The sequence below is a fragment of the Oncorhynchus masou genome, chromosome 29, assembly GCF_036934945.1.
Source record: "Oncorhynchus masou masou isolate Uvic2021 chromosome 29, UVic_Omas_1.1, whole genome shotgun sequence".
Lineage (NCBI taxonomy): Eukaryota > Metazoa > Chordata > Actinopteri > Salmoniformes > Salmonidae > Oncorhynchus > Oncorhynchus masou.
The window spans coordinates 20,462,361-20,482,804 of record NC_088240.1 but is presented as its reverse complement, the minus strand read 5'-3'; the positions used below and the strand labels follow the sequence as shown (position 1 = coordinate 20,482,804).

Below are 20,444 nucleotides of genomic sequence, written 5' to 3'. Positions count from 1 at the left end.
GGCTCAGCTTGGGTTCTCTACCTCTCCTATCACACTGCAGTATATCTGTTCCCCCAGTCTTTGCTAGGGAGAGAGAAAGGTAAAGGTAGAGTCAGATTACCGTTCCTCAGTAAGCCTGCTCCTCATTTCCTGCTTAGTTCTGCAGCCCTGCCTGCTTGGCTGGCTGCTATCACATCTCTCTGGGCTGACTTTCATTACTTTATTAGCAGAGCCTATTTCTGGCCTTTGCCATCTCAGGGCTCTGTCACCACAGGGACTACTTCAAGGCCTACCTACCGCCTGCGCTCGAGCCCTCCCCCTCCCTCCCGCCATGTACGTTCCCCCCCATTTTCTCTTTTCACTGTTTGGAGTTGTTGTTCAGGAGCCAGCATATGTTTCCAGTTGGGAAGTGTAGTAACCACTACAACTGCCTCAATACAAAATAAATTGAAATGTGATGTCACAACTTTCAGAGTTGTTTACGTGTTGCTGTGCATTTTGTTGCCAACCTCACTTTGCTACCTGACAACTTTACGGTTTTTACTTTTTAATTACCGTTTATATTTTTAGTTTTTCCCTCACTCAACTTTTTTTTCATTCAACTTTTTCACTCCGGACGATTTATCAGGACGTGGTTCGTCAGGACCTCCAACAGCCGAAGCTAAGTAGTAACATTAACACGATGCCTTCTAATTGCAGTCGCTGTACTCATAATATACAGGACAACGATCACCGTACGGCGAGGATAGCTGTGCTGCAAGCCCAGCTTCAGACGCAATCGTTAGGCAGGGTAATTTCAGTGTAGGAAAGGATGAAACGGCGTCTGTGCCACCAGTAAGTACAGATAGTAACGTTAGAACAAATCCCCTTGCACGGTCCCCGCAGCCGGACAACGTTCTCATGGAAATGCTGTAGGAATGCTCAACCGGTGTCGCTCATTCATCCGACAAACTTTCAACCGGTTTTCCCCATTAAGCAGCGAGTCGGAGTCTTAGGCCGAGCCTTCTCTGGTCTCTACTTCTCCCGTTACAGGGACTGAGACGCCGAAGCTTCCCACCATTAGCTCTGACAAATTGAAAACCCTAGTCATATGCGGCTCCATTACCCGCAGTATTAGACTTAAAATGAATCATCTAGCGATCATACTGTTTACCAGGGGGCAGGGCTACCGACGTTAAGGCTAATCTGAAGATGGTGCTGGCTAAGGCTAAAACTGGCGAGTGTAGAGAGTATAGGGATATTGTTATCCACGTCGGCACCAACGATGTTAGGATGAAACAGTCAGAGATCACCAAGCGCAACAGCTTCAGCGTGTAAATCAGCTAGAAAGATGTTGGCATCGAGTAATTGTCTCTGGCCCCCTCCCAGTTAGGGGGAGTGATGAGCTCTACAGCAGAATCTCACAACTCAATCGCTGGTTGAAAAACTGATTTCTGCCCCTCCCAAAATATAGAATTTGTAGATAATTGGCCCTCTTTCTGGGACTCACCCACAAACAGGACCAAGCCTGGCCTGCTGAGGAGTGACGGACTCCATCCGAGCTGGAGGGGTGCTCTCATCTTATCTACCAACAAACAGGGCTCTAACTCCTCTAGCTCCACAATGAAATAGGGTGCAGGCAGCAGGCTGTTAGCCAGCCTGCCAGCTTAGTGGAGTCTGCCACTAGCACAGTCAGTGTCGTCAGCTCAGCTATCCCCATTGAGACCATGTCTGTGCCTCAATTTAGGTTGGGCAAAACTAAACATGGCAGTGTTTTGCTCTAGCAATCTCACTGGAATAAAGACCTCCTCCATTCCTGTCATTATTGAAAGAGATCGTGATACCTCACCTCAAAATAGGGCTACTTAATGTTAGATCCCAAACTTCAAAGGCAGTTGTTATAGTCAATGAACTAATCACTGATCATAATCTTGATGTGATTGGCCTGACTGAAACATGGCTTAAGCCTGATGAATTTACTGTGTTAAATGAGGCCTCACCTCCTGGTTACACTAGTGACCATATCCCGCAAAGGCGGAGGTGTTGCTAACATTTACGATAGCAAATTTCAATTTACAAAAAAAAAAAGTTTTCGTCTTTTGAGCTTCTAGTCATAATCTATGCAGCCTACTCAATCACTTTTTTTATAGCTACTGTTTACAGGCCTCCTGGGCCATATACAGCATTCCTCACTGAGTTTCCTGAATTCCTATCGGACCTTGTAGTCATAGCAGATAATATTCAAAGTTTTGGTGAATTTAATATTCACATGGAAAAGTCCACAGACCCACTCCAAAAGGCTTTCGGAACCATCATCGACTCAGTGGGTTTTTGTCCAACATGTCTCTGGACCTACTCACTGTCCCAGTCATTCTCTGGACCTGGTTTTGTCCCATGGAATAAATGTTGTGGCTCTTAATGTTTTTCCTCATAATCCTGGACTATCGGACCCCCATTTTATTACGTTTGCAATTGCAACAGATAATCTGCTCAGACCCCAACTAAGGAGCATCAAAAGTCGTGCTATAACTTCTCAGACAACACAAAGATTCCTTGATGCCCTTCCAGACTCCCTCTGCCTACCCAAGGACGTCAGAGGACAAAATTAACCACCTAACTGAGGAACTCAATTTAACCTTGCGCAATAACCTAGATGCAGTTGCACCCCTAAAAACATTTGTCATAAGAAACTAGCTCCCTGGTATACAGAAAATACCCGAGCTCTGAAGCATGCTTCCAGAAAATTGGAACGGAAATGGCGCCACACCAAACTGGAAGTCTTCCGACTAGTTTAGAAAGACAGTACCATGCAGTATCGAAGAGCCCTCACTGCTGTTCGATCATCCTATTATTCCAATTTAATTGAGGAAAATAAGAACAATCCAAAATGTATTTTTGATACTGTCGCAAAGCTAACTAAAAAGCAGCATTCCCCAAGAGAGGATGGCTTTCACTTCAGTTGTAATAAATTCATGACCTTCTTTGAGGAAAAGATCATGATCATTTGAAAGCAAATTACGGACTCTTTAAATCTGCGTATTCATCCAAAGCTCAGTTGTCCTGAGTCTGTACAACTCTGCCAGGACCTAGGATCAAGAGAGACACTCAAGTGTTTTAGTACTATATCTCTTAACACGATGATGAAAATAATCATGGCCTCTAAACCTTCAAGCTGCATACTGGACCCTATTCCAACTAAACAACTGCAAGAGCTGCTTCCTGTGCTTGGCCCTCCTATGTTGAACATAATAAACAGCGCTCTATCCATCGGATGTGTACCAAACTCACTAAAAGTGGCAGTAATTAAAGCCTCTTGAAAAAGCCAAACCTTGACCCAGAAAATATTTAAAAAATATCGGCCTATATCAAATCTTCCATTCCTCTCAACATTATCTACAATGTATACGAAATGCTTCAGTCTGGTTTTAGACCCCATTATAGCAATGAGACTCTACTTGTGAAGGTGGTAATTTACCTTTTATTGGCGTCAGACCGAGGCTCTGCATCTGTCCTCGTGCTCCTAGACCTTAGTGCTGCTTTTGATACCATCGATCACCACGTTCTGTTGGAGAGATTGGAAACCCAAATTGGTCTACACGGACAAGTTCTGGCCTAATTTAGATCTTATCTGTAGGAAAGATATCAGTTTGTCTCTGTGAATGGTTTGTCCTTTGACAAATCAACTGTAAATTTCGGTGTTCCTCAAGGTTTCGTTTTAGGACCACTATTGCTTTCACTATATATTTTACCTCTTGGATGTCATTCGAAAACATAATGTTAACTTTCACTGCTATGCAGATGACAAACAGCTGTACATTTCAATGAAACATGGTGAAGCCCCAAAATTGCCCTCGCTAGAAGCCTTTGTTTCAGACATAAGGAAGTGGATGGCTGCAAACTTTCTACTTTAATTTTGTATTTTTTTATTTGATTTATTTCACCTTTATGTAACCAGGTAGGCAAGTTGAGAACAAGTTCTCATTTACAATTGCGACCATGCCAAGATAAAGCAAAGCAGTCCGACACATTCAACGACAGAGTGACACATGGAGTAAAACAAACATACAGTCAATAATACAGTATAAACAAGTCTATATACGATGTGAGCAAATGAGGTGAGATAAGGGAGGAAAAGGCAAAAAAGACCATGGTGGCAAAGTAAATACAATATAGCAAGTAAAACACTGGAATGGTAGACTTGCAGTGGAAGAATGTGCAAAGTAGAAATAAAAATGGGGTGCAAAGGAGCTAAATAAATAAAAGATACTGTAGGGAAAGAGGTAGTTGTTTGGGCTAAATTATAGGTGGGCTATGTACAGGTGCAGTAATCTGTAAACTGCTCTGACAGTTGGTGCTTAAAGCTGGTGGGGGAGATGTGTTTCCAGTTTCAGAGATTTTTGTAGTTCGTTCCAGTCATTGGCAGCAGAGAACTGGAAGGAGAGGCTTGCCAAAGAAAGAATTGGTTTTGGGGGTGACCAGAGAGATATACCTGCTGGAGCGAATGCTACAGGTGGGTGATGCTATGGTGACCAGCGAGCTGAGATAAGGGGGGACTTTACCTAGCAGGGTCTTGTAGATGACATGGAGCCAGTGGGTTTGGCGACGAGTATGATGCGAGGGCCAGCCAACGAGAGCGTACAGGTCGCAATGGTGGGTAGTATATGGGGCTTTGGTGACAACGGTTTGCACTGTGATAGACTGCATCCAATTTGTTGAGTAGGGTATTGGAGGCTATTTTGTAAATGACATCGCTGAAGTCGAGAATTGGTAGGATAGTCAGTTTTACAAGGGTATGTTTGGCAGCATGAGTGAAGGATGCTCTGTTGCGAAATAGGATGCCAATTCTAGATTTAACTTTGGATTGGAGATGTTTGATGTGGGTCTGGAAGGAGAGTTTACAGTCTAACCAGACACCTAGGTATTTGTAGTTGTCCACGTATTCTAAGTCAGAGCCGTCCAGAGTAGTGATGTTGGGCAGGTGCAGGCAGCGATCGGTTGAAGAGCATGCATTTAGTTTTACTTGTTTTTAAGAGTAATTGGAGGCCACTGAAGGAGAGTTGTATGGCATTGATGCTTGCCCAGAGGGTTGTTAACACAGTGTCCAAAGAAGGGTAAGAAGTATACAGAATGGTGTCATCTGCGTAGAGGTGGATCAGAGACTCACCAGCAGCAAGAGCGACATCATTGATGTATACAGAGAAGAGTCGGTCCAAGAATTGAACCCTGTGGCACCCCCATAGAGACTGCCAGAGGTCCGGACAGCAGACCCTCCGATTTGACACACTGAACTCTATCAGAGAAGTAGTTGGTAAACCAGGCGAGGCATTCATTTGAGAAACCAAGGCTGTCGAGTCTGCCGATGAGGATGTGGTGATTGACAGAGTCGAAAGCCTGGGCCAGATCAATGAATACGGCTGCATAGTAATGTTTCTTATCGATGGTGGTTAAGATATTGTTTCGGACTTTAAGTGTGGCTGAGGTGCACCCATGACCAGCTCTGAAACCAGATTGCATAGCAGAGAAGGTATGGTGAGATTCGAAATGGTCGGTAATCTGTTTGTTGACTTGGCTTTCGAAGACCTTAGAAAGGCAGGGTAGGATAGATATGGCTCTGTAGCAGTTTGGGTCAAGAGTGTCTCCCCCTTTGAAGAGGGGGATGACCGCAGCTGCTTTCCAATCTTTGGGAATCTCAGATGACACGAAAGAGGTTGAACAGGTTAGTAATAGGGGTGGCAACAATTTTGGCAGATAATTTTAGAAAGAAAGGGTCCAGATTGTCTAGCCCAGCTGATTTGTAGGGGTCCAGATTTTGCAGCTCTTTCAGAACATCAGCTGACTGGATTTGGGAGAAGGAGAAATGGGCAAGGCTTGGGTGAGTTGCTGTGGGGGGTGCAGTGCTGTTGACCGGGGTAGGGGTAGCCAGGTGGAAAGCATGGCCAGCCATAGAAAAATGCTTATTGAAATTCTCAATTATAGTGGATTTATCAGTGCTGACAGTGTTTCCTATCTTCAGTGCAGTGGGCAGCTGGGAGGTGGTGTTCTTATTCTCCATGGACTTTACAGTGTCCCAGGACTTTGAGTTAGTGTTGCAGGAAGCAAATTTCTGCTTGAAAAAGCTAGCCTTGGCTTTTCTGACTGCCTGTGTATAATGGTTTCTAGCTTCCCTGAACAGCTGCATGTCATGGGGGCTGTTCGATGCTAATGCAGAACGCCATAGGATTTTTTTGTGTTGGTTAATTAAGGGCAGTCAGGTCTGGGGAGAACCAAGGGCTATATCTGTTCCTGGTTCTAAATTTCTTGAATGGGGCATGCTTATTTAAGATGGTTAGGAAGGCATTTGAAAAATTACCAGGCATCTATCATCTATCAGGCATCTGGCAGTTCTATCTTGTCTGAAAATGTTGTAGTTTGGGATGAAAATTTCAGAATTTTTGGTGGTCTTCCTAAGCCAGGATTCAGACACAGCTAGAACTTAGGGAGGAGGCTTCTAATGTTAACATGCATGAAACCAAGGCTATTACGGTTACAGAAGTCCTCAAAAGAGAGCGCCTGGGGAATAGGAGTGTAGCTAGGCACTGCAGGGCCTGGATTCACCTCTACATCGCCAGAGGAACAGAGGAGGAGTAGGATAAGGGTACGGCTAAAAGCAATAAGAATTGGTCATCTAGAACGTCTGGAACAGAGAGTAAAAGGAGGTTTCTGGGGGCGATAAAATAGCTCCAAGGTATAGTGTACAGACAAAGGTATGGTTGGATGTGAATACAGTGGAGGTAAACCTCGGTATTGAGTGATGATGAGAGAGATATTGTCTCTAGAGACATCATTGAAACCAGGAGATGTCATCGCATGTGTGGGTGGTGGAACTAATAGGTTGGATAAGGTATAGTGAGCAGGACTAGAGGCTCTACAGTGAAATAAGCCAATCAACACTAACCAGAACAACAATGGACAAGGCGTATTGACATTAAGGAGAGGCATGCTTAGTCGAGTGATCAAAAGGGTCCAGTGAGTAGTGAGGTTGCTTGGGGTCACGGCGATTCAGACAGCTAGCCGGGCCATCGGTAGCAATCTAGCATAGGATGGAGGTCTGTTTTTAGCCACCCCGTGCGTTTCCATCGGTAGGATTAGTGGGGTCCCTGATGACCACAAACCGTGGTTAGCTGAATACTAACGATTAGCCAGTAAAGAAGCTAACTAGCTTCTGGAGTAGCTTCTGGAGTAGCTTCTGGAGTAGCTTCTGGAGTAGCTTCTGGAGTAGCTTCTGGAGTAGCTTCTGGAGTAGCTTCTGGAGTAGCTTCTGGAGTAGCTTCTGGAGTAGCTTCTGGAGTAGCTTCTGGAGTAGCTTCTGGAGTAGCTTCTATGGAGGATTACAGATTTGAGGTAAATAATACTATATATAAATTGGTGAGGCAGGTTGCAGGAGAGTGTTTTGAAGATTAGTTTATGTAAAATAAAAAATATATATAAAAAGGTATGCGAAGAAAGTTGTGTGTGTGTGTGTGTGTGTGTATATATATATATATATATATATATATATTAGGACACGACAAGACGAGGACAAAAGACGTCTGACTGCTATGCCATCTTGGAGCAAGATTTTAAACTCGGACAAAACAGAGATGCTTGTTCTAGGTCCCAAGAAACAAAGATCTTCTGTTGAATCTGACAATCTTGATGGTTGTACAGTCATGTCAAATTAAACTGTGAAGGACCCTGATCTCTCTCTCTTTTGACGAACATATTAAGACTGTTTTAAGGACAGCTTTTTTCCATCTACGTAACATTGCAAAAATCAAACGTTCTGTCCAAAAATGATGCAGAAAAATTAATCCATGCTTTTGGTACTTCTAGGTTAGACTACTGCAATGCTCTACTTTCCGGATACCCAGATAAAGCACTAAATAAACTTCAGTTAGTAATAACTATGGCTGCTAGAATCCTGACTAGAACCCAACAATTTGATCATATTACTCCAGTGTTAGCCTCCCTACACTGGCTTCCTGTTCTATCAAGGGCTGATTTCAAGGTTTTACTGCTAACCTACAAATCATTACATGGGCTTGTTTCTACCTATCTCTCCAATTTGGTCCTGCCATACATACCTACATGTACGCTACGGTCACAGGACGCAGGCCTCCTAATTGTCCTTCGAATTTCTAAGCAAACAGCTGGAGGCATTGCTTTCTCCTATAGAGCTCCATTTTTATGGAATGGTCTGCCTATCCATGTGAGAGACGCAGACTCAGTCTCAACCTTTAGGTCTTTATTGAAGACTCATCTCTTCAGTAGGTCCTATGATTGAGTGTAGTCTGGCCTTTGCTGTCTCTGTCTGGCCGGTTCTCCTCTCTCCACTGGGATTCTCTGCCTCTAACCCTATTACAAGGGCTGAGTCACTGGCTTACTTACTGGTGCTCATCCATGCCGTCCCTAGAAGGGGTGCGTCACTTGAGTGGGTTGAGTCACTGACGTGGTCTTCCTGTCTGGGTTGGCACCCCCCATTGGGTTGTGACGTGGTGGAGATCTTTGTGGGCTATACTCGGCCTTGTCTCAGGATGGTAAGTTGGTGGTTGAAGATATCCCTCTAGTGGTGTGGGGGCTGGCAAAGTGGGTGGGGATATATCCTTCCTGTTTGGCCCTGTCCGGGGGTGTCATCAGATGGGGCCACAGTGTCTCCTGACCCCTCCTGTCTCAGCCTCCAGTATTTATGCTGCAGTAGTTTGTGTCGGGGGGCTAGGGTCAGTCTGTTTATATCTGGAGTACTTCTCCTGTCTTGTCCTGTGTGAATTTAAGTATGCTCTCTCTAATTCTCTCTTTCTTTCTCGGAGGACCTGAGCCTTAGGACCATGCCTCAGGACTTCCTGGCATGATGACTCCTTGCTGTCCCCAGTCCACCTGGCCGTGCTGCTGCTCCAATTTCAACTGTTCTGCCTGCGGCTATGGAACCCTGACCTGTTCACCGGATGTGCTACCTGTCCCAGACCTGTTGTTTTCAACTCTCTAGAGACAGTAGGAGCGGTAGAGATACTCTTAATGATTGGCTATGAAAAGCCAACTGACATTTACTCCTGAGGTGCTGACTTGCTGCACCCTCGACAACTACTATGATTATTATTATTGGACCATGCTGGTCATTTATGAACATTTGAACATCTTGGCCATGTTCTGTTATAATCTCCACCCGGCACAGCCTGAAGAGGACTGACCACCCCTCCTAGCATGGTTTCTTCCTAGGTTCTGGCCTTTCTAGGAAGTTTTTCCTAGCCACCGTGCTTCTTCACCTGCATTGCTTGCTGTTTGGGGTTTTAGGCTGGGTTTCTGTACAGCACTTTGAGATATCAGCTGATATAAGAAGGGCTATATCAATAAATTTGATTTGATGGTTTTTTACATGAGTTTTGTTATCCCGAACTGTCAATTATCACTGACATTGATGTTAGATCAATTTTTTCTTTCTCTGTGTTAATGGTAACTGATCTGTACTTTTCTTTGTTATTTATAGTGTTAAGTTATTCTTATCCGCTCTCTCCTACAGGCAGTGGAGCCCAGGGCGAGTCAACGAGACGGAGGACGATTTCTTTGCATTTTCTCAGCAGAAGGGCAAGGCTGGAGAGAGGACAAAGATGCCCAAACCGGTGAGACTCACCTCAGGAAAAAATGATGAAAATGTAGATGTATAAACACATTGGGGAAAACAATATTTACAGGAGGCGTGAATGTTCAGGTTGTGTTGTGAATTTCACAATGTATTTTCCACCACAACACCTCAGGCTTTGTCCCAAAGTATCTTTCACACCATCCAAGAACAGCAGCCACATGTTAGGACACAGTAACCTGACTGTAGCAAACACTCACATACACCGCAGGTTGGTGGCACCTTAATTGGGAAGGACAGGCTCATGGCTGGAGCGGAATTAGTGGGATGGTATCAAATACATCACACACCTATTTGATGCCATTCCATTTGCTCTGTCCTCCCCTCAGCAGCCTCCACTGACAACCACACAGTACCCCCCCCCCCCCCCCCCAACACACAAACAAAAACAGAGTCCTGATTACCCACTTCAGACCTGTTTGGAGAAAACACAAAGTCATCTTTTACTCTTATTTTGAACACACACACACACACACACACACACACACACACACACACACACACACACACACACACAGGCTTATTTTGTTTGTAACAGACTCAGAGCTTGGGGACAGACTGATGGAGAGCTCCAGAGAGTCTCCCTGTGGTTTACATAATCACTGTAAACGCTCCACTCTATAGTCCGTCGATCACTGTAAACTAGAGGTGTCAAACTCATTCCACGGAGGGCCGAGTGTCTGCAGGTTTCTTTTTTTTGGGGGGGGGGTGGTTGTATGTGTGTTAGTGAGGACTTGTTTGTTGTGTGTGTACTTCATCTGCATATTTGTGTCGCTTGGTCGCTTGTAAGCATGTATCACCATTGTAGGACTATGGTGTGGGGCGTGGTGGGACTTAATGCATTATTGATTTACTGAAACGTTTTGCACATGTCGTCCCTCTGGTTGGCCTCACTACTTTCCCTGCTCCACACCAGCATGCCTGCCCCCACCCGCCGGAGACACAGGCAGGCTTTAAATATTTCATAAGCCGGTTTTCATTAATATAATGGGAATTATCCAAGTCACTAAATCTAATTATCAAGTGTGAAGTTCACTCACCCATCCCTTTCCCTCAACCTTACCTTAGCCCAAACACTTAAAAAAATGTAGGCTCTACCTAATCCTCCACTCTCCACGTCTACCGTCGCTCTCCCCTGCTCTTTATTTTCTCAATACCTTTTGATGTCCTTCTAGTCCTCCCTCTCTATTTGCATCCTCTCCTAGTTTCTCCTTGTGCATATATTATGAAGACATTTTGTGATAGTTTGGTTAGTTTTGGTCTTTAAGGGTTTTGTTAATCTGTTCGTGCACACAATGTTTTGACGAAGCTAGCCGAAGTCTACACCCCTTTGTTGACGATTGGTCAACTGTAGGGGTGGCACGAGTTTCTTTTTCTCGATTTAGTCCGAAAACTCAGTGTGATTCAACATGGTGAACGACAACTTCAAGCGTTTCTTAGCCAAGGAGGGACAGAAGTAAGCAAGACAGAAAGCAACATGCCATCTTCACCAGAGAATGAGGTATGTTGTATTTTCTATTGTAGTCGAGGAAAAGAGTAGCCATGTTTGCGAACTAAACCCAGCCAGCTAGCTCTAGCTTAGCAGCATACTCATGTAGAGAAAGCAAGCAAGCCAACCAATTAAACTAAAGATCTTTACAACCTTTTGATTAAACATAATTTCGTCAGAGAAAGAAAATCATAAGCTTCCCACATTGGTAATACCTAAGTCAAAGTTCGGTATCAAGGTCCAGCTGTTGCAAATATCTAGCTAGGCCAACTCAACTCAGCTTAAACATTTGCAACATTATAGTCTATTTTAGTCTTGGTTAATGATATTTGATATGTTGTTCATTGGTTGTTTTGGATGGTTTGATTATGTGAACTAAAAAGCCCTCTCCTTTTTCTTTTCCAAGGCACAAACACCAGTGAATGGGGACAGCACCAGGTTTTGTTCTCTGCTCCCCAGCATTGCCTCTTCACCGGCCCCCAGCACTGACTGGTCATTAACCCCCAGCCCATCTCCCGCACTGAGCTGCAGTGCAGAATGGAAAACCATCTCTATGAAGGACCTGGGAAACCCTATCCTGGGCCCACCTCCAATACCTACTCCACTGGCTTGCTCCTCACCAATGCCACAGAGCAGCAGCAGTAGTAGCAGGACTGTGAGAAGAAGGGAGAAAAGAGCTGCAGACTCAGACACATCACCCGTAAAGGCGTTGCAAAGACCGATCTCAAGATCTGGAGAACGTCATGCATTGAGCCACCCAGAGGTAAATCATTTCAGACTCTCCTCCTTTATTCTGATATCCTTTCCTTTCTTTTGTTGTCCTTTTTCCCTCCTCTCCTCACCATGCACACTGCTCGCCACAGACACTCCTAACATGTCCCCCCTCTTCTCATCCTCTCCACAGGGCCCTGGCACCTATAGCTGATTTCATGGATGAACTATTGACAAAACTCGGGTTGGAATTCGATCACCAGCTGCATGAATTTGTGCATGACTTCAAGAAGACATGGACCGAACGACTGGGACCACAGTGAAATGAACAATTGGTTCTTGTTGTTCAGACATCTCAGGAGTCAGACTCTAGACAATTTTATTCCATAGACACTTGTCTTGTTGTTTGCGTGTCTGTTTTTCACAGACACATTTGTACTATTCTTCAAATAATTCATTTGTCTGACACTTTAATGATATTTAATTGATGTGTTGTTTACATGTCTGTTCTTAGCAGACACTGTTGTATTGTGGTTTACTTTCAGAGCCCAGATGCAAGAATAAGGTTTATTTTTTTGTGTGCTGAAAAAGCTCTTTCTTCATCTCGATACAAGGTGTTTCAATGCATTCTATTTGATAATCAAGTACTGACAATGTTGAGAAGAGCTGTGTGCTGTAGAGCTGTGTGGTGTAGTTCAATCTAAATTAACACACACAGACATCATAAAAATTTGGTTTCAATTCATTAACAAGATTAAAACTACATTTTAGTACGAAATACTTTGGTTCACAGTGCACACAAAGAATGCGTGCCTCCATCAAGGGGTGTGTGTGTGAGTAGTCCAAACAAAGTCCTATTCTGCATGATTGGCTGGTCATGGGTTGAGTTGTCCTCTCCTAACCATGTCTTTTTGCACACATGCGGGGGGGAGAAGACATCCCTGAGCTTGTTTCTTGTTTCGCATGCAAGCTGTGTCGCCCTGGCACGGGAGAGTCTGCCTGGCTCTTGGAGATTGTTGTCCCCAGGCCACAACCCACTTCCACTCTCGAGGTTGGTAGTTGTCAGAAGGCAGGGGAGTGTCCCCAAAAGCGGGAGACACTTATCTTTCGTTTCGGTTCATGAGCTTCATCTGTGGAGGACAGGTAGTTGTGGAAGGCCAGACAAGCCTTCAGAATGTCCTTAGCCTTTTCAGGGGTACACTCGATTAGCCGAACAAGAGTCCTTATCCTTGCAGCCATGATGCCGAATGCTTTCTCTATGACAACAAGAGTGGCGGTAGTTGTAGGTACGCCCAGGTTCATTGAGATGGACACCTGTGAATGAGAGATAATAAGAATATATGTTAGATATCAAATATAGCCTATTTGGTAAAAAAATAATACAATTTTCCAGAAGCATATTCCAAAAGCCTTAATAAAATGACATTTCTCATACAGATGTGCATACATCTATACAGTAACAAGGGAAATTAGAAATAGAAAAATTGATTCCAACATTCTATTATCAACATATCTGGATAAGGGCGACTCAGTTTCTCATGTAGGGAGAAAGCTGCATCTCCCAGAAAAACATGGACTTGGTGTTGTGGTGCCTAGTAGGACAGCTGGTGGTGGTAAATCAAGAGTCTTCTGCAGCAGTTTGGACCCAAAATACCTATCTTGAAACACTCAACCCTTGCTCTCTTGGCTGCATGTCCCTACATCCGTTTCTGTATCTTTTCTATTAAATGTCTTGCTAGGTAAAACAAATCTAGTAGATCCCGGGCAAGAGGAAAGGGTGAGGTAATGGAGGTAAAGGGGATGGGCAGAGGGTGAAGTGTGATGAGGTAGAGGAGGATGGGTGAGGTAGAGGTCAATGGTTAAGAGGGGTGAGATAGATGAGGATGGGTGAAGAGAGGTGCGGTAGAGGAGGAGGGAGTGAAGAGGGGTAAAGCCGGGTCCTCTGTGCCTTAAAGCCCCTGGTAACCGGCTTAGCAACAAACAGCTGTGCATTTAATTAGGCCTGTCTGGTACCACAAACACACACACACAGTTTACCATATGGAAAATCCGTACTGATCAAGGTTTTATATTTTTGGTGGGGGTATAACAGATTGAATATTGCAGATTGATGGAAGCCACAATGTAATTATCTGCATAATTTCCAATCCCCCTTATATATATATTTTTGTAAATATACAGTGCCAGTCAGAATTTTGGACACATCTACTCATTCAAGGGTTTTTCTTTATTTTTTACTATTTTCTACATTGTATAATATTAGTGAAGATATCAAAACTATGAAATAACACATGGAATAATGTTGAAACCAAAAAAGTGTTAAAGAAACCAAAATATATTTTATATTTGAGTTTCTTCAAAGTAGCCACACTTTGCCTTGATGACAGCTGTGCACACTCTTGGCATTCTCTCAACCAGTTTCATGAGGTAGTTAACTGGAATGCATTTCAATTAACAGGTGTGCTTTGTTAATTTGTGGAATTTCTTTCCTTAATGCGTTTGAGCAATTCAGTTGTGTTGTGACGAGGTAGGGGATAGACATATTTGGTAAAAGACCAAGTCCATATTATGCCAAGAACAGCTCAAATAAGCAGAGAAACGACAGTCCATCATTACTTTATGACATAAAGGTCAGTCAATGCAGAACATTTCAAAAACAAGCGCTATGATGAAACTGGCTCTCATGAGGACTGCCACAGGAAAGGAAGACCCATAGTTACAGGCTGTGTAAGGGCTATTTGACCAAGAAGGAGAGTGATGATCTCGCCTTCACAATCACCCAACCTCAACCCAAGTTGGACTGCAGAGTGAAGGAAAAGCAGCCAACAAGTGCTCAGCATATGTGGGAACTCCTTCAAGACTTTTGGAAAAGCATTCCAGGTGAATCTGGTTGAGAGAAAGCTTTACACACTAGGCAGTCATCAAGGCAAAGGGTGTTTTTGGGTTACTACATGATTTCATAGTTTTGATATCTTCACTATTATTCTACAATTTTCTTTTTATATTTTCTCCTAACCCTACCCCCCCCTCCCCTAATTGGAGTAAACTAATGGACAACAAGACTTACTGTATACATGTTCACAGACAGAGTATAGTTAACTATTGTAATATTTTTTTTTGTTTTTCAGAACTTTCATAAAAGTTCTGAACCTTTCTATTCTCATAGATTCTACATATTGTAAATTAAAGAAACATTTTTGTTATGAGTATAATTGTTATTGATCGATTGACTATGACTTTTTAAATCACCTAGCAGTGCTATTAGCCCCAGGTAAATGGTGCAATTATTCAGCCATTCTTGAACCTGCGACCAAAAACAAGCTACATATGGACAGTAGTAAAAAAAATATCTAATGATTCTGTCTCTTCGCAGCAAAATCTGCAGAGCTGGGATGGTTCTATACCCCATATACATGTATATCACATTCTATTGATTTCAAGAACTTCATATAATCAGTTAAACTGAAAGGTTTTGAATCCAGCGTTGTCTTGTGTATCAGTTCACAAACCATGTACCGATTCAATGGCACATCTCTTCACAACTATTTTGCTATCTACAAGTCACAGCTGTCCATCTTTAACCAATTTTTACCAATACTTATCAAGTGTTGCTTGGGTTGGGGATATGTAATGGGCTACCTTTGCTTTGGGGGTCACTGGACAAAAAGAAATAGCCACTCAAGCATAAAGATGGTGTTATCGTTTTTTTTTGCCTGGTTTTCTAAGCCATTTCCAATTTACTTCCTGAATTCGCTGCAAAGAAACTGAATTGACCGCTAACTAGCAGACGTTGCTACTGTATGTATAGCCGAGTTGCAGTCAGAGAATGGAGGGTTCTAGTATTCACTGTGCACTGCTGTCTCTACGTGTTTTGTCAGTTGGTGATCAGCTCCTATCAGTTCTGAGACATCTTGCTCTGTTTGCTGTTCTATTCTACAGTATATGTCAGTTTCTCTCCCTCCCTCCCGCTCAGTTTCTCTCCCTCTGTTTCTCTCCTGCTCAGTTTCGCTCAGTTTCTCTCGCCCTCTCTTGCTCTCGAACACGCATACACAAACATATTAAATTATTTCCTTATAGAAAGAAGCTATTGATGGGCTATAGGATGGGTACTGCTACGACACAAAGGAAATTATCTTTACAACGCACCAGAATTACCTCCAATACCAGGATCTAGGCCACATAATAATTTCTTGAAGGGTTAAAAGTGGTCTACCTGCAAGACTTCTGTAGCTCGTCCTGTAGCTATTGAAGTGTATAATTATATATATATATATATTTGTATAAACTTTTTCATAAAGACCGTTTAGATCGAACATAATCAATCTATGTTGTTAGATTTGTGGAATATATATCGTGCAACCTTTCCGTTTTAAAGTGGTCCATCATGCGTTAATGATGCAGTGTTACTAAGGTCCCATCTCCCAGCCTAAGAGGTTAATCCTACAGTCATTGTTTTCTGTGCCCCAGTCAGTGTTTAAATCCCTGTTTAGTGGTGTTGGGCAGCTTTTTACAATTACATTAAAGCAAGCCCGCAAGGTGTCTGCCACGTTGTCAGCCACCTGTTATGCACGTGCACACATGCATATGTGCAGACACGCTTACACGTGTGTGTGTGTGTGTGTGTGTGGGTGCGCACACACACAGTCTTGTATAAATAACCTTAAGTCCCATTCAAAATAATATTCTCCCTAGCCCTGAACCTAAAACTAACCCTAGCTCCTTACCCTAACCTTTAACTTAAAACCTAACCTTAACCCTAAACCCACAGTAGACCTAGCTCCTAAACCTAAAACTAACCATAAGCTTAACTGTAACCCTTAACCACCTAGAATAGCATTTGACCTTGTGGGGACTAGCAAAAGTTGCTTGTTTATTATTCTTGTGGTGACTTCATACACATGGTTTGTTAAGATCTGTGTGGAAGAACTTGACTGACCTACACAACCCTGACCTCAACCCCATTGAACACCTTTGGGATTAATTGGAAAGCCGACTGCGAGCCAGGCTTAATCGCCTAACTTTAGTGCGTGACCTCACTAATGCTCTTCTGGCTGAATGGAAGCAAGTCCCGTCAGCAATGTATAGGGGTGGAAAACCTTCTTAGAAGATTAGAGTCTGTTATAGCAGCGAAGGGGGGAACAACTCCATATTAATGCCCATGATTTTGGAATGAGATGTAATATGAGCAGGTACAGTGGGGCAAAAAGTATTTAGTCAGCCACCAATTGTGCAAGTTCTCCCACTTAAAAAGATGAGAGGCCTGTAATTTTCATTATAGGTACACTTCAACTATGACAGACAAAATGAGAAAAAAAATCACATTGTAGGATTTTTAATGAATTTATTTGCAAATGATGGTGGAAAATAAGTATTTGGTCAATAACAAAAGTTTATCTCAATACTTTGTTATATACCCTTTGTTGGCAATGACAGAGGTCAAACGTTTTCTGTAAGTCTTCACAAGGTTTTCACACACTGTTGCTGGTATTTTGGCCCATTCCTCCATGCAGATCTCCTCTAGAGCAGTGATGTTTTGGGGCTGTTGCTGGGCAACACGGACTTTCAACTCCCTCCAAAGATTTTCTATGGGGTTGAGATCTGGAGACTGGCTAGGCCACTCCAGGACCTTAATGCTTCTTACGAAGCCACTCCTTCGTTGCCCGGGCGGTTAATTTAATTTAAAAAAAATCTTCCCCCCACCTTTATTTAACCAGGTAGGCTAGTTGAGAACAAGTTCTGATTTGCAACTGTGTTTGGGATCAGTGTCATGCTGAAAGACCTAGCCACTTTTCATCTTCAATGCCCTTGCTGATGGAAGGAGGTTTTCACTCAAAATCTCACGATACATGGCCCCATTCATTCTTTCCTTTTACACGGATCAGTCGTCCTGGTCCCTTTGCAGCAAAACAGCCCCAAAGCATGATGTTTCCACCCCCATGCTTCACAGTAGGTATGGTGTTCTTTGGATGCAACTCAGCATTCTTTGTCCTCCAAACATGACGAGTTGAGTTTTTACCAAAAAGTTATATTTTGGTTTCATTTGACCATAAGACATTCTCCCAATCTTCTTCTGGATCATCCAAATGCTCTCTAGTAAACTTCAGACGGGCCTGGACATGTACTGGCTTAAGCAGGGGGACACGTCTGGCACTGCAGGATTTGAGTCCTTGGCGGCGTAGTGTGTTTCTGATGGTAGGCTTTCTTACTTTGGTCCCAGCTCTCTGCAGGTCATTCACTAGGTCCCCCCCATGTGGTTCTGAGATTTTTGATCACCGTTCTTATGATCATTTTGACCCCACGGGGTGAGATCTTGGGTAGAGCCCCATATCGAGGGAGATTATCAGTGGTCTTGTATGTCTTCCATTTCCTAATAATTGCTCCCACAGTTGATTTCTTCAAACCAAGCTGCTTACCTATCGCAGATTCAGTCTTCCCAGCCTGGTGCAGGTCTACAATTTTGTTTCTGGTGTCCTTTTAACAGCACTTTGGTCTTGGCCGTAGTGGAGTTTGGAGTGTGACTGTTTGAGGTTATGGACAGGTGTCTTCTATACGGATAACAAGTTCAAACAGGTGCCATTAATACAGGTAACAAGTGGAGGACAGAGGAGCCTCTTAAAGAAGAGGTCTGTGAGAGCCAGAAATCTTGCTTGTTTGTAGGTGATCAAATACTTATTTTCCAACATAATTTGCAAATAAATTCATTAAAAATCCTACAATGTGACTTTCTGGATTTTTTCCCCCTCATTTTGTCTGTCATAGTTGAAGTGTACCTATGATGAAAATTACAGGCCTCTCTCATCTTTTTAAGTGGGAGAACTTGCACAATTGGTGGCTGACTAAATACTTTTTGCCCCACTGTATCTACTAGAGGTCGACCGATTAGGATTTTTCAACGCCAATACCGATTATTGGAACACCAAAAAAAAGCCGATACCGATTTCAAAAATAATATATAATAATAATGAAATTAAATGAAACGTTTTTTTATTTGTAATAATATCACTTACAACAATATTGAATTAACACTTATTTTAACTTGATATAATACATCAATAAAAATAAATGTAGCCTCAAATAAATAATGAAACATGTTCAATTTGGTTTAAATAATGCAAAAACAAAATGTTGAAGTAAAAGTGCAATATGTGCCATGTAAAAAAGCTAATGTTTGAGTTCCTTGCTCAGCACATGAGACAGTTGGTGGTTCCTTTTAACATGAGACTTCAATATTCCAAGGTAAGAGGTTTTAGGTTGTAGTTAATATAGTATTTATAGGACTATTTCTCTATACCATTTGTATTTCATATACCTTTGACTATTGGGTGTTCTTATAGGCACTATAGTATTGCCAGTGTAACAGTATAGCTTCCGTCCCTCTCCTCGCCCCTACCTAGGCTCGAAACAGGATCACATCGACAACAGCCACACTCGAAGCAGTGTTACCCATCTCTCCATAAAAGCCGCGGGCCTTGCAGAGCAAGGGGAATAACTACTCCAAGTCTCAGAGTGAGTGACGTTTGAAACGCTATTAGCGCACACCCAGCTAACTAGCTAGCCATTTCACATCGGTTACACCAGCCATTAGGCTGATAGGCTTGAAGTCATAACCAGCGCTGTGCTCCTCGTGGAGTGCAATGAGAGGCAGGTGGTTAGAGCGTTGGACTAGTTAACTGTAAGGTTGCAAGATTGGATCCCCCGAGCGGACAAAGTGAAAATCGGTCGTTCTGCCCCTGAACAAGGCAGTTAACCCACCGTTCCTAGGCCGTCATTGAAAATAAGAATGTGTTCTTAGCTGACTTTTTTAAATCTGCAAAATCGGCACCCAAAAATACCAATTTCAATTGTTATGAAAACTTGAAATCGGCCCTCATTAATCGGTCATTCTGATTAATTGGTCGACCTCTAGTATCTATATACTTTTGGTCATGTAGTGTGTATATACAGTACCAGTAAAAATAAACAATTTAATTAATTTTAGAGTAAGGTTGTTACGAAACAAAATTTGGAAAATGTTAAGGGGTGTGAATACTTTCCCAATGCACTGTATATATATCAGTGCCTTCAGAAAATATTCACACCCCTTGACTTTTTCCACATTTTGTTGTGTTAAGGCCTGCATTTAAAATTGATTTAATTTAGATTTCTTTTGTCACTAGTCTACCCACAACATCCCATAATGTCAAAGTGGAATTATTTTTTAATCATGTTTTCACTTTGTAATTATGGGGAATTGTGTGTAGATGGGTGAGAAAATAATAACTATTTAATAAATGTTGAATTCAGTCTGTAACACAACATAATGTGGAATAAGTCCAGAGGTATGAATACTTTCTGAAGACACTTATATACGAACCAAACCCTTCATACAGCCCCATCCTAACCCGCCGTAACCCTAATTTACACAACACATAAAGACACAGTACTTACTGTATATATAGACACCAAAGCCGTGACCCACTAAACCTCCGACAGCCCTGTCCTGACCTGCTAATTCACTGACTACCAACATGTCAACATCCTCCTCTAATAATACCTGACCTACTGCTTTCTATGTGTATGCTCTTCTAGCATTGCACCTCTCTCCTCATGCACACTCCTGATAGATCCGCTCTCTTCTTGCACGCTCCTGATAGA

At 42.8% G+C, this 20,444-nt stretch overlaps 1 protein-coding gene and 1 long non-coding RNA gene across 2 annotated transcripts in view; both read left to right on the top strand.

The window, feature by feature from the left end:
* Positions 1–20,444, top strand: part of LOC135519148 (radixin) — a 61,311-nt gene that overhangs the window by 6,933 nt on the left and 33,934 nt on the right. The window contains exon 2 of the mRNA XM_064944224.1: positions 9,491–9,590. Within this exon, the coding sequence (XP_064800296.1) occupies positions 9,579–9,590 (12 nt within the window). The 5' untranslated portion in view covers positions 9,491–9,578. The remainder of the gene's footprint in view (positions 1–9,490; positions 9,591–20,444) is intronic.
* Positions 10,921–12,575, top strand: LOC135521127 (uncharacterized). The gene is made up of 3 exons (XR_010452495.1): positions 10,921–11,111; positions 11,506–11,862; positions 12,004–12,575. It is a non-coding gene; the product is annotated as an uncharacterized LOC135521127 (long non-coding RNA).